The sequence below is a fragment of the Vigna angularis genome, chromosome 1, assembly GCF_016808095.1.
Source record: "Vigna angularis cultivar LongXiaoDou No.4 chromosome 1, ASM1680809v1, whole genome shotgun sequence".
Lineage (NCBI taxonomy): Eukaryota > Viridiplantae > Streptophyta > Magnoliopsida > Fabales > Fabaceae > Vigna > Vigna angularis.
Genome location: NC_068970.1, coordinates 19,960,394 through 19,974,477, shown reverse-complemented (window position 1 = coordinate 19,974,477; position 14,084 = coordinate 19,960,394). Strand labels below are relative to the sequence as shown.

At 34.5% G+C, this 14,084-nt stretch overlaps 1 protein-coding gene across 1 annotated transcript in view; it reads right to left on the bottom strand.

Annotated features, from left to right (window-relative positions):
• Positions 1–14,084, bottom strand: part of LOC108319166 (uncharacterized) — a 70,623-nt gene that overhangs the window by 15,894 nt on the left and 40,645 nt on the right. The window contains 9 exon segments of the mRNA XM_017550204.2: positions 1,447–1,543; positions 1,624–2,031; positions 2,107–2,368; positions 2,483–2,569; positions 2,659–2,744; positions 2,894–3,168; positions 3,242–3,658; positions 4,734–4,947; positions 13,610–13,665. Coding sequence (XP_017405693.1) covers positions 1,447–1,543; positions 1,624–2,031; positions 2,107–2,368; positions 2,483–2,569; positions 2,659–2,744; positions 2,894–3,168; positions 3,242–3,658; positions 4,734–4,947; positions 13,610–13,665 — 1,902 coding nt within the window.

Genomic DNA, 14,084 nt, shown 5'->3' with positions numbered 1-14,084 from the left:
TTATCTTTACCTTCCTATTGCTATTTGGAAATAGGATAGATCATGCAACCACCACCCCTTATTTAATTGTGTCATGGAAAACTTGCCAAATTTCAATTTACAATTGTTACGTAGAGATCCCAAAAATTGTAAAAGATGTCTTCAAAATTCCTAAATGCAAAAAAGTTGTCCAAGGAGAGATGAAGTCTAAAAAACTAGAGTTGCAAATCATATCATGTATATATGAATAAAATTTCCTATAACCACTTGTATACTTTTTACAATCAACCTCAAATAAAAAGGAATTTGGTGTGTAGTTTAGATGCAATTTCAAATAATCCAAATTATTACAAATATATTGTTGAAAACACACATGAATAGTTTTGAATAACAAAACCGTTGGGCTTTTTCAAGGGTTGACACTAGGTAGATTTAGGATATACAAGTCATGGGAAAACCCATATAAGAAACCATGACACTACCTTAAGGAAATAGGTTTGTGGCTTTCGCTTTATATGTTGCTCTTCTTGCCTATTCTTATCAAATGTAGAACTCAAACTCACACTTGACTCCAACAATCTCTTCCTCTAGTGTGAGTGTGAGTATCTTCTAAATTGCTACACTCTTCCTCAAGTGGAAGCATTCTTCACCCAATCTACAACAATACTCATATGAGTTGATCACCTGAACCAACCACTCTGATACTACATGTTGGGTCTTTTCAAAAGGGTGGGAGATTTGGAACTTGTAAGTCATGTGCAAATACATAAGAAACCACAACATCACCTTCAACTAAAACCTTGAGAAATAGTTTTGTCGGTCTAAGGGGAGTGTTGAAAAGTTGTCTTAATTGTAGTCTCTTTTAGAGGTTGCCTTAATTACAACCTTAACCGTGGTGATTTAGTCTTACATTGACTATAGATATGACATAAATAGAACTTACAAATCTTATGTAGTTTTGCAAACCACTTTTGTTGGTTTGAGTTAGACCCAAAGTTCAAATTTTAAGAGGTAATCATAGCTAAAGGTATCAAATATTCCACTTTAGGAACATCAAATACTTTAGTGGCTAAGGTACTATGCTAGAAAGTTGTCTTAGTAGTGGTCAACCCTAGCCCACATTGCTTGTGGTCTCTTTGAAGGTTGCCTTAACTGCAACCACAAGGATGGTAATTTAGTCCCAAACTTATGACTTAAATAGAGTTAGTAAAGCTTGGGCTATTCTAATCTGACGAGTCAGGTTTATAGGATTGGTTTAGGTCCAAACCCAAATTTTATGATATACTAATCTCAGGCAGATTTAATCATTTATGTGGTTTAAACTCATTAGTTGGATTTTTCTTTTTTCGTAGGTTTTTTTACAAAGCTTTACTAAATTTTAACTTTGCCAATCATAAGGACCACTCCAAATTAGTTATACGGAGAATTGTTAACTTAAATAGTCTATAACAAGGTTCAAAGGACAACCATTGATGCAGATAACCAATCTTCGAGGAAGGGTTAAATCATCCCATACATAATCAGCACTGCATGCAGGTCCAAGAACTTCTGGTTCCAACAAACCCTGGAAATTTCTCAAATGATGTGATGGGAAAAAAGGCAAATGATAAAGGAAACTATAAAACAGAGAAAACTCTTATGCACCTTTTGATAGTAAGTAATTGATAGACTTTGCAAACAATTCTCAATTCGATAAGGCAGGCTCATAGTTGGGGGCCTGTAGAACCTTGAAACAAGTGTAGAACCTTCTTCCACCACATGCACAGCTGCGAATTGTGTCATTTTGTTGTCTGATATTGTAACTTCATTAGTCTGTTTTTTGAATTTCAGGAAAAAATGTCCTAGAGAGGCTATGCAAACTGGCCCAGACCATCCCAATCCAGCCTCATTTAATTGAATCTGAACATATAACAAGGTATTGTCACTAGAACTTCTGTGCTTTCTGATAAAATGCTCAAATACACTGAACTCTCTCATCTTTTTAAATCCTTCCTTCAGCTGTAGTGGCCTTCGCTGTTTGCTGCTAATGGAGATAACACCTGCCACCTCATCCTTGAAGACAGCTAAATCACTTACTGAAAAGAGAGAGATAAATGAACAGGTACATTATACATACATAATGCATACCTGTAAATAGCATTGGCGAATGGTGATACATTCTTCAGATTCATTGCAAATTACATATCGTGGAACCAAGGTCACCATTTGTGATGGCACAGCAATTTCTCCTAAAGAAGGACCTATAGAAATTCCAAGCTTTGTTACTGATTTAATTCCAGATCCCTCTTCTTTTTCAAAGCTTATCTCTGCAAGGCCTGATAGAGAACCAAAGTCAAGCAATGCCTCAGATGTATGGTCCTCCAGCAATTTCAGAAGCACTCTTTCAGATCTGGAAACAAAGAGACAAATAAGACACTGGAAAAATAAAGATCATAAAACAGGCAAATCTAGGTAGCATTGTTTAACATTAAATCATTAAGCGAACAATAATAACTCATCTTACTTCAAGAACCATGAACTAGTCGACTTTGGTGGCAAACATAAACCTAGCTCTGAAGGAACACCCAGATTTAAGTTCTCTAATTCAATTCTGTACATGGAGAGAAAAACCATACGCAAGAATTTATATAGATGATTCTAATGTTTCTGCTAATTTGAAAAAAAAGGGTGTGGGATTACCTGGATAAAGGAGACCTTTTCGTTTCAAGAACAAAAATTTGAAAGTCTGTATCATTCTTAATGGAATAGGATGTAAAAATGACAACCTGCAAGCAAATTGATGGACTCGTAAGAAACTAGAGTAACGGAATCAATATATATATATATATATATATATATATATATATATGTGTGTGTGTGTGTAGACTTCACTTATATATATTCACAGAATGAAAGCAAAGGCTAGCAGAATAACCTCCAGTACGCTCCTGTTTCCACGGTACAATCTCAAGGTTGCAAAAAAATTTCCTCCAAAGTCCAAATTTATATCCAGATGATGTACATCATTGTTCTGCTTCAGAAACTTCTTCATACAGTCTCCACTATTTACTGGCTTGGAACTTGAATTGGAAGAAGGTAGAGACACAGTGAAGTATATAACTTCTGGATTGGCATAAAAGTCAACTGTGGAACCACATGATATAATCGCCTGCTTCCCAATTTTGTCATATCCAACCAGATTTGACTGATCTTCACCATAATTAACATTAAAAATTAATACAGAATTAAAACTAATACATTTGTAAATGCTTTCATTTTATACCTGTTTCACTTAGAATGACATCTATCTCAGAATGCAATAAATTAGTCACCCGCACAGTAGGAAGAAGATATATTTCTTTCTTTTCTAGCAATGAAACTGTTGGATTATCATTTTTCAACACAGCAGCAGACTTTTCGGGTACAACAGGGATTTCCGTAGCAATTGTTTGAATGAGAAAATGCATATTTGCAATATTCTTCCCCTCAGACTTGAGGGTGCAACATGATGTGCTAAAGGAACACTTGACTGATTTTTCAAATAATGCCTTGCGAATTCTGTAGTTCAATTTATTAAATATTCCTGATAGATGAACAGCTTTTCCACCTTTAATATAATCCGACCATTCCAAAGAAAGAGAACTTTCAGAATTAATCAGTTCCTCTGCTATTTTGGGTCTAAATGAAAATAAGAAGTTACCTGAAAAATAATCACCAAACTCCATATCAGGATAAAGTTTAAATGGTACTACTATCTTGGGAAAACAAATAATGACAGATCTGTTGAGAAAACGTATTTATCCAGAATAAAATAAAAAGATGGTAATAATGAAATATTGATCAAAGACATAATATGCTACTGAACTAAACCCATTTGTTGACGCATCTAGCGAAGCAACTGCAAAAGAGACAGTCGTGTAGTGTAATTACAATAATTATAAAAGATTAAACCCATATTTAGGAAAATTTTGATTACACTTGATTTGTACAATTCATATTCTGTTGCAATTCCTTAATTAGACTAAATTTAGTGTACATGTATCAAACACTCATACTCTCATAATTTAGGGTAAAACGTATATCTTATTACGCTGAGATTACAAATCCATATATACAATGCTAGAAAGCTATTTTAGGAAGTATAATAATAATTCCTAAAGAAAGAATCCCTATATTTCAGGGATATCCTAATCATACCTGATAATTATAATCTCCTAAATAAAGAAGAAATATAATTAATAAAAGCAAAGACTTTAATAGAAATAATACAGATAAAAAGATTCTAACACATACCAATAACAGAATCAGTTTTATATGTCTTTCCTTTTTCCTCCTAACCTAATACTAAATTTATAATTTGAAATTGATACTAAATCCAATGACTAGAGGACCCTTGTGAAGTCCCTTGAGCTAAAAATTTCTTCCTTTTTCTGGTGTTGATGTATATCTGAACGGTTAAGAAGTGGAACTTAACAAAATTGAGAATGAGAATGCAATATTATTAACCAGCATAGAAGGGCTACCAATACCAAGAGCAGCAACATACACTTTCCTATTCATGTTTTACTTTTATGTAGTAAAACAATGCATTATAGTGAATGGACAACGGGTTTACTATTTGAGTTTACCAAGCTTTGACGAGTTTAAGTTAATTTTCGAGTTTGACAACCTTGATTATAACTTCTAGGTGTGAATAGCTGAGAATTGCAAATAGAAGAAAAGTTGTGAAATGAAAAGGAAAAGTCAATAAAAGTACATATAGTGAAAATGTATACCAACACTCAGAGAAATTAAAGCCCTCTTTACTCCCCCAGAGAAGTTTATGGCATCAAACATAGCCATAGAATCATCAATAGAATCGCCTGGTCTTAACAACAGAGATGCAAACTCATCTTCCTTTGGCTCAAGCCGCTGGAATCGAAGTTCCATTGAAAATCCAGTTCCATTATGTATTCTAATCAAAGGTGAAACAACAACCAACAGGCCGACCTGATAAAAGATAAAATCATTAGACCATATAGATGTAGATGAGGTGGTCTATCTATGATATAGACTATATACATAACATAAACATATACATACTCAATTATGTTTCTTTTTTACTTATATTGAAAGAATTAATATAAAAGAAAAATAAAATTTATTCAATTGATTCATTTGAAACAGTACATCAGTCTGTATAAATAGAGAACTCTAAGTAATAATTACAAAGAGATCTCTAGAATCTTCTAACAACTTCTATTAGCTTCTAGTAATACATTTAATATTCTAACAACATCTGATAACGCATTTAATATCCTACTTACAACACAACTCTTAATAAAATAATTAGAGAAAATATTTATAGAATCTTCTTAATTAGAAAAAATATTTATAGAATCTTCCTAATTAAATAAAATATTTGTAGGATCTTCTAGATTATTTTTCAATATATTGTTTCCTTATTTCCCTTTTTTAGATGATTAGATTGCTACAAATAGAGGTAAGGAGAATATAATTGATATGAATGAAAATAATAAAGTCACTCTCTTTTTCAAGTCATTATATACAACATTTTAATGTCATTTTTAATTATAGGCAGAAGCAAGGGTGGGCTACCTTTTCATGTGTTTCACCATGAAAACTTTACATTCAAAATGACATTTATTCGTAAATAATTGAAAGGTAGAGATAAAAATGTATGCAACCAGTTAAATCAGTTATAGTGTTTTCTAATTACTTATATAATATATATTGTTTTACACATTTTTCCTACAAATTCAAGAATGGGAAAAAGGCACCATAATCTCTATCTCATTCCTTCCAGCAACCTACAACCTCCATCCCATTATCACAACCAAAAAATATGCCCAGAAATTAAAAGAAAAAATAAAACAGAAAACCACAAAAAATCTCCATGCAAAAACATAAATAACTAAAGTAACAAAATTATTATAACAGTATGAAGTTAAAAAAAGAAGAAGCTGTGACATCTCTTTCAATTTCAACCCCTTCACGGCCAAATTGAAAAAGGAACTATACAGTTTGCAAGAACACTAGAGGGTTGAGAATCTCCAACACCAAAGATCTGTGGGAGAGTTATTCTCATGCTTCTGATTCAGATTATAGAGCAACATATTTTGGCCTCATTGATCCTAACATGCAGAACAAGATATTTAAAGACTTCAAACAGGTGAGGTTGATGGCAGGGAGGAACAAGATGTGGTATGTTGAGATATCTGTCACAATGATATTACTACCAGCACAACCTTCAACATTTTAAACTTATATTGAGATATCTGTCACAATGATTGTAACCAACTCAAACTATTGTCTATTTTCAAAATTGTTTTCCATTTTGTTGGCAGTGGTTATCACACTCGCAGCTCTGATTTGTCATCCCTGTTGCCATCTACTCTAGGGTTTTCTATCCTTAAAGACAGGGTACAACAGTCACCAATAATATAACCTTACTGCTTGCACTAAATTCAAAACTACTTAAGACAACTATAAGCAATATGTCCAAATTGTTTGCAAGAAAATCATTGGACAGCGTATCAAAATCTTTACTTCTTCGGGCAGCGTATGGAGCCCTCACAAGTTCAAGAAAGACAATGTCATGAGACCTGGATCCTTGGGTAAGTAAACATTGTTCTTCCCTAAGTTCACCCTCACATATATCAAAAGAAGGAACAAGATTCCTATTTAGCAAGGCACTTTTGACAATCTCAAACTCTAAGCAAAGTCTCATGAGAAATTGATAGAGCTTACTAGTTTCCTAAACTTCCCGGACAATCGAGAGTGATGTTTTAGGAATGACAGAATGAGAAGTGGCAAAGTGTTCTATTCACAAACTCAAAAATCCAAAATAATACTCTTCAAGAGACAAATTATCGTGTTTGTAAAAGTGCTTCAAATGATACTACATTTGTTCAAAAGTTGTAAAAGGGTTCATATTGTAATTAGAGAAGATATCTTTAGAATCTTCCTAATTAGAGAAAATAGATATATAATCTTATATTTTATTTTGTTTACCTAGTTTCTCTTTTTAGGAGAATTAGATTATTACAAATAGAGGATATGAGAATGTATTTTTTCATGATTGAGAATAATAAAATCAAAATCCTATTTTCAACTTGGTATCAGAGCTCCCGATCTTGGGGCTCTATCCCGTTGTACAGTCGCGCCGCCGCCGCTGTCCAACCACCGCCGCTGCCGCCGTTGCCGGTTAGGGTCATTGATAGGGCAGAAAGGTGTGCCCAACACCGGCGACCACAACGACAGAAGTCGCTCCATGAGAAAAGCCGTCACACGCCGCCACCGTCGTCGGAGCGTGTAGCCCACGCGCCCACCTCTGGCGAGACCCACTCGCCGCCGCCACAGACAGAGTCGCCAGAGCCTCCTGAGTTTGTTCCTAGGGTCGGTGATGACCCATTTGGCCTATATTTGAGTAGGTGTGAGTTTTAAGTTTTGATCCTTTTCTCGGTGTGACCCACACACCGTCATCTTCTCAAAAAAGGTCACCGGAGACTCCTAGTTGCATTCTACGGAATGTCTAAAGTAAAAATTATTCCTTTGGGTCCTAATGACCTACCAAATATAGGGGGTACCAGTCGGTTGGATGGTCAAAATTTCTTACAATAGAACAAATCTATTTGAAGGGTTCTCAAGGGTCGTTCAAGACTTGATCACATAGATGGAGGAGGACCAGGACCAAACGACACTTTTTTCAATTTGAGACAATGAAGATTCATTAATTATGACTTAGATGTGGCAATCCATGATTCCTGATATAAGTAGAAATTATATGTTTGATTCTTCTGCAAAAGAAATATGGGATGATTTACAAAGTACTTTTCCATAAAAAAAGGATCTTGCTGCTGACTATGACATTGAAAACAGGATATTTAATACAGAACAGGGCTCTCTTTCCGTATCAAAATATCACGAAATCCTGAATGGTCTTTGGATGAAATTTGATCAGAACCAAACAATAAAGATGTGTAAAACAAATGTTGTCGCACTTGCTGAATTCATTGAAAAGGGAAGAATTTTTAAATTAATCCATGGCCTGAATCAGGAGTACAACCCAATCCGGGTATAGATTTTTGGAAGAGAAAAATTACCATCCCTATCAAAAGTTTTTTTTATAGTAAGAGGAGAAGAAACTCGGAGAACTGTCATGCTCAATGGGGGATCTCCAACACAGGCTCTACCATGACAACTAGAAAGGGAGTTCATAAGGGAGCAAATACTGGGGAAAAGTCATTTGAAAAAGGTACTCATGGGGACTATTGTTCATATTGTAAAAGATCTGGACATACCAAGGAAACATGCTTCAAACTCCATGGCTAGGGCGCATAGGAAACAACAAAGGGTCTACTCAAAGATGGGTAAATCATACTACCTCAGAACAGGAAGCAACCAATCAATCTAGTCCTTCACAATATAATCCTCCACCACCACCAGATCTTGATATGAAAGCTTATAAGGAGAAACTCAAGCACTTGGAAGCAATGGTTGAATCAAAGTCCATAAAAGGTAAGAATTGTCTTAATACTGTTGGTGATGTGTCTCAGGGTATTTGGATCCTTGATTTAGGTGCAACTGATCATATGACACCTTTTAGTGTGTCTTTCAATTCATATGGTAAAAGAAATAAAGAACAACTTATTATAGTTGCGAATGGTCAGGGTATACCTATATGCGGCTCTGGAAATATAATTTTGGACTCATCTATTGTATTGAAGGATGTTTTACATGTTCCTCAATGAGCTAATAGTTTTATCTCTGTGCAAAAACTCACAAAGGATTTAAATTTTCAATAACATTTTTTTTCAACTTATTGTGTTTTTCAGGACCTTGCCACGGGGAAGACGATTTTAACTGCTAAGCAGCAGAGTGGGTTGTATTCTTAAGAGTTTGATGACCAAAGCAACACAAAAAGCATGAGTCAACAAGTTACATTTGAGACGTGGGCAAATTCCCAAATATGGTTACATCATCAAAGGCTTGGGCATCCTTCATTTAGTCTTATGAAGTCCTTGTTTCCCATTTCTTTACCAAGGAGTCTGTTAAATCTTTTAATTGTGATATTTGTCAATTGTCAAAACACCATCGTGCATCTTATCCTATTAGTAATAAAAAGAGTATTTCTCCATTTGATTTAATTCACTCTGATATTTGGAGTCCTGTCATAGATTCTATTTTCGGAGCCAAATGGTTCGTTACCTTCATTGACGATTGTACCCATGTCACGTAGACATACCTTATGAAAAATAAATTCGAAGTTTTTCAAATTTTTGTTAATTTTTTCTATCTTGTCCAAAATTAATTTGGAAAAAATATCAAAAAAATTAGATCTAATAATGGTACTGAATATGTGAATCATGAATTTCTCAATTTTTTGTCTCATAATGGTATTGTTCATGAACTAACTTGTGTTAACACCCCTCAACAAAATGAAGTTGCAGAAAGAAAGAATCGTCATCTTCTTGATGTAACTAGAGCTCTTCATTTTCAAATGTCTATTATATCCATAATCCATAGTGAGGAAGAAGAGGAAAAAGACAGATTTTTTGGCAAAAAATATGAAAGAAGAAAACAACCCACTTCAACTCTCGAGCAAGAAAAATTGTATAATCCGGAGGTGAGGATCCTTGAAGATATCAATGAGGAGGAGGTAAGTATTACTGAGGATTTACCCATTGCATTGAGAAAGGAAAGAAAATCATGTGCTAAATATCCTATTTCTCAGAATGTTTGCACTAATAATCTCACTGATAAGCACATAAGTTTTATTGCTGCCATTGATGCCATAAAATTTCCTACCTCAATCCAGGAGGCCATGAAACTTGAACATTGGAATCAAGCCATGAAAGAAGAGATGAATGCATTAAAAAGAAATTCAACTTGGGAGATTGTTGATAAGCCAAGAGACAAGGGACAATAGAAAGACATAAAGACATATACCCAAACATATGGGATTGACTGAGGAGACATTTGCCCTAGTGGCAAAGATGAATACAGCTCGAGTTATTCTCGCTTTGGCTGCTCATTTTGGATGGGACTTACACCAGCTGGATGTGAAGAATGTCTTTCTTCATGGAAATCTAGAAGAGGAAGTGTATATAGAGATTCCCCCAGGCTTTGAAGTGAAAAATGAAAGAAACAAGGTATGCCTCCTGAAGAAAGCATTATATGGGCTTAAGCAATCCCCTAGAGCATTTACAAAAGCAATGGTTTCCTTGGGATACAGACAAAGCCAAGGAGATCACACTTTATTCATAAAGCACTCTTCTACAAGTAAACTCACTCTATTGTTTGTCTATGTGGATGATATGATTATGGCAGGAGATGATGAAATAGAAAAATTGGCAGCTCAATTTGAAATGAAAGACCTAGGAAAACTCATATTTTCTTGGAATAGAGGTTGCCTACTCCAAGAACGGGATTTTCATCTCCCAAAGGAAATATGTACTTGATCTCCTCAAAGAAACAGGAAAGTTGGGATGTAGAACCTCAACAGTTCCTATAGAACAAAATCATAGAAATGGAAGTGAAGAAAGTGCTCCTGTAAAGAAGGCCCAATATCAGAGATTGGTAGGAAAATTGATTTATCTATCACACATAAGACTAGACATTGCTTATGCAGTTAGTGTAGTGAGCCAATTTATGCATGATCCAAGAGAGAGACACATGCAAGCAATTAACAAAATTCTCCAATACTTGAAGTCAAGTCCAGGAAAGGGACTATTATTCAAAAGGGAAGACACATTGACTATGAAGATATATATACTAATGTTGACTATGCAAGTTCTATTACTGACAGTTGGGTATTGTGTGTTTGTTGGAGAGATGGTAACATGGAGAAGCAAAAAGCAAGATAGAGTATCCTGTTGTAGTGCAGAAGTTGAATTTCGATCTCTTGCTCAAGGAATGTGTGAAGGACTCTGGATGAAAATTATTTTGGATGATCTTAAAGTCAAAGTGGAGAACCCGATGCAACTACACTGTGACAATAAGTCTGCCATAAGCATAGCCCATAATCCAGTACATCATGACAGAACCAAACACACTGAGATTGACAGACATTTCATCAAAGATAATCTTGACAGAGGCTTTGTGATTACAACTCATGTTCCTACAGAACTTCAAATAGCAGATATTTTTACAAAAGGGCTTTCTCCGAGTAGATTTCAAGATCTTGTAGGCAAATTGAGAATGATTGATATTCATATACCAACTTGAGGGGTAGTGTTGTAATTAGAGAAGATATCTTTAGAATCTTCCTAATTAGAGAAAATAGATATATAATCTTCTATTTTATTTTGTTTACCTAGTTTCTCTTTTTAGGAGAATTAGATTATTACAAATAGAGGATATGATAATGTATTTTTTAATGATTGAGAATAATAAAATCAGTCCTGCTCAAATTATTGATCATTATTTGAGGATCAACTATGCTAAGCATCATCTACTTCCCACATAGCTAAGGTCGAGTCCACCAATGACTGCATAATGGATCAGACTATATAATCAAGGACATATATATGGTTATGGCAATATCTTTAGCAATTAAAGAACTGATGTTATGGGTTACCTTAATGGCATAGACCCATCGACAACCCATTTGTTATTTTGATTGAGTGTTTGCATCTCTATAATCAAGGCTTGTTGCCATCCGTGCTAATCAAATGCTTCATTCAAAGTTTTGGAAATAGATATAGAAGACACAAATGATATAAAAGAACAATAAGAAGTAGACAACCTGTGATAGCCAAGAAAATTATAAATTGGATATGGATTACAAGTGAACAAGTACCTTTTCAAAGCGAAATAGGCCGAGCTAAATCATCATTAATAGGATTTGTGGTATTATGTGACAATTGAGAAGAACTTGTTGAAGAGGATTCACCGTAGAGAATTAGACTAGTCATTTGCATCCTATGTTGGTAGGTCTTATGAGAAGGTAGTGATGGTTTAGGAGGTTTTTGAACAAGGTTGGAATTGTCAGGAACACGAGGAACAACAGACTCAACTAATGGTATAGACTTGCACATAAGAAACATCTTGGATAAACAAAGAGAAGAAAGGAGTATGTTGAAAGAATATCACATTAGCAAACATGTAACACTGCTTGTTTTAAAGAGTAACAACGATACCCTTTTTGAAGCCAAGAATAACCCAAGAAGACACATTTAACAATGCAGGCAAAGAGTTTATAATCCTGGAGATAAATCATGAACAAAACAAAAACCAAACATGTGGGAAGAAACATGAAAGAGAGGATCATTTGAAAAAAGAATGGAATAAGGATCTTTATTCTTAGGAGAAGAGGATGTCATTCTATTAATAAGGAAACAAGTAGTTAAGACAACATGGCCCTAATGATGGATCAATATATTGACACTAAGCATTAAGGTATGAGTAGTCTCAACCAACTACATATTTAGGACCATTGGCTAAGGTTATGAAATGAGGAATTTCTGGAAAAGAAAAGGATGAGAAATAAGTATCACCAAATATGTAGCCAGAAGCACATGAGTAAATTACCTAGGTTTTATTATCCACATATTGTCAGATGCAAGCTATAGACAAGTTGGGATTTGCAAATCATTGAGCCAAGTTATTGGATTTCAACCTCATGATTTGGTGTGTGATGTTAATAAAATACGTTCAGTTCATTCTCTCTATTTGCTTCATCTAATACACCCGAGCATCCGCCTTAATTTATATACTGTTAAATTTTTTAATGAATTAATAAATTTATAAATAAAATAAAAGTTAATTATTGAATATTATATATTCAATTTGTAATTAATTCTGGTTACAATGATCTATTATTTTTCATGCTATTTAACTATTGGTTTAATACCTATTTTGGTCCCTCGGTTTGTAGGGTGTGTTCAAAGTTGTCCTCCTTTTTTTCAAAAGTTCACTAACTTCCTATATTTTACGAAAATGGTTCACGTTAATCATTTTTGCTTACGGCGTTAAAAAGGTTAACGGCAGACTTGTTCTGTTGGCAAAAACTTGATGACATGTACAATTATTGTTGACGTGGCACTGTGAGGTCATTTGAGGCCAATGAGAAGATGCTACGTAGCAAATCCCTTTCCACCCAAATTTAAAGTTTCACAATTGCAAAATAGGCAAGGGCTTTCTCTGCAACTAGAGGTTCTACCACGAATTGACGTGGAAGCACGATTCAGGTATTCACAACGGTGGCACGATTGTTGCGCAAAGGAGAACACCATGGCACTACGAATCGGTCCTCGCGATGTAAATGAGTTTCTGGTTCTATTTTGGATGTAGGTTGATGGCGGCACTAGTGAGGAGAATGGGTTTCGTGCATCAAATGACCTCACAGTGCCACGTCAATAATAATTGTACACGTCATCAAGTTTTTGCCAGCGGAGCAAGTCTGTCGTTAGCCTTTTTAACGCCGTAAGCAAAAAAGACTAACGTGAACCATTTTTGCAAAATATAGGACGTTAGTGAACTTTTGAAAAAAAGGAAGACAACTTTGAACACACCCTACAAACCAAGGGACCAAAATAGGTATTAAACCTTAACAATTTAATTCTATGTATTCCCTTTAAAAGTTATATCGATCCAACTTAAATGTGGAAGAAATTATATGCCTGCAGAACAGTGACATTGCAGATACCTCTGAATTTCTGGTAATGCTAACCACAAATATTGGCCCGGGGAAAGTTGTTGAACCTGTGCATTGAATAATGAAAACAATAAGGACAGTCTATGCTGATTTTACACTCTCAAATATGCACAACAATAAATAAACCACATGTAGAACATAAAACATCCTTAACTACTCACTACCTCCATCCATGCTTAAGAAACTCCATGTTATTATTGATGAATTAATAAAATTTATAATTCTCCATCATGGTAAGATAATCGCATTTATATTGCATGTCGTAAATGATTAAGAAGATATAGTAACAAAATTAATATTTCACCGAAGCTTTAAAACTCCAGAAAATTGTATTTTAGAAGTGATGGTAGTCTAAAAATAGTAAGACTCGATTATTTTAATATTAAACGATTTTATTATAAATAGTTTTGTTATAAATGAGTTTCATTATTTTAAAACGTACCATCTCTCTAGAAATCACTTTTCT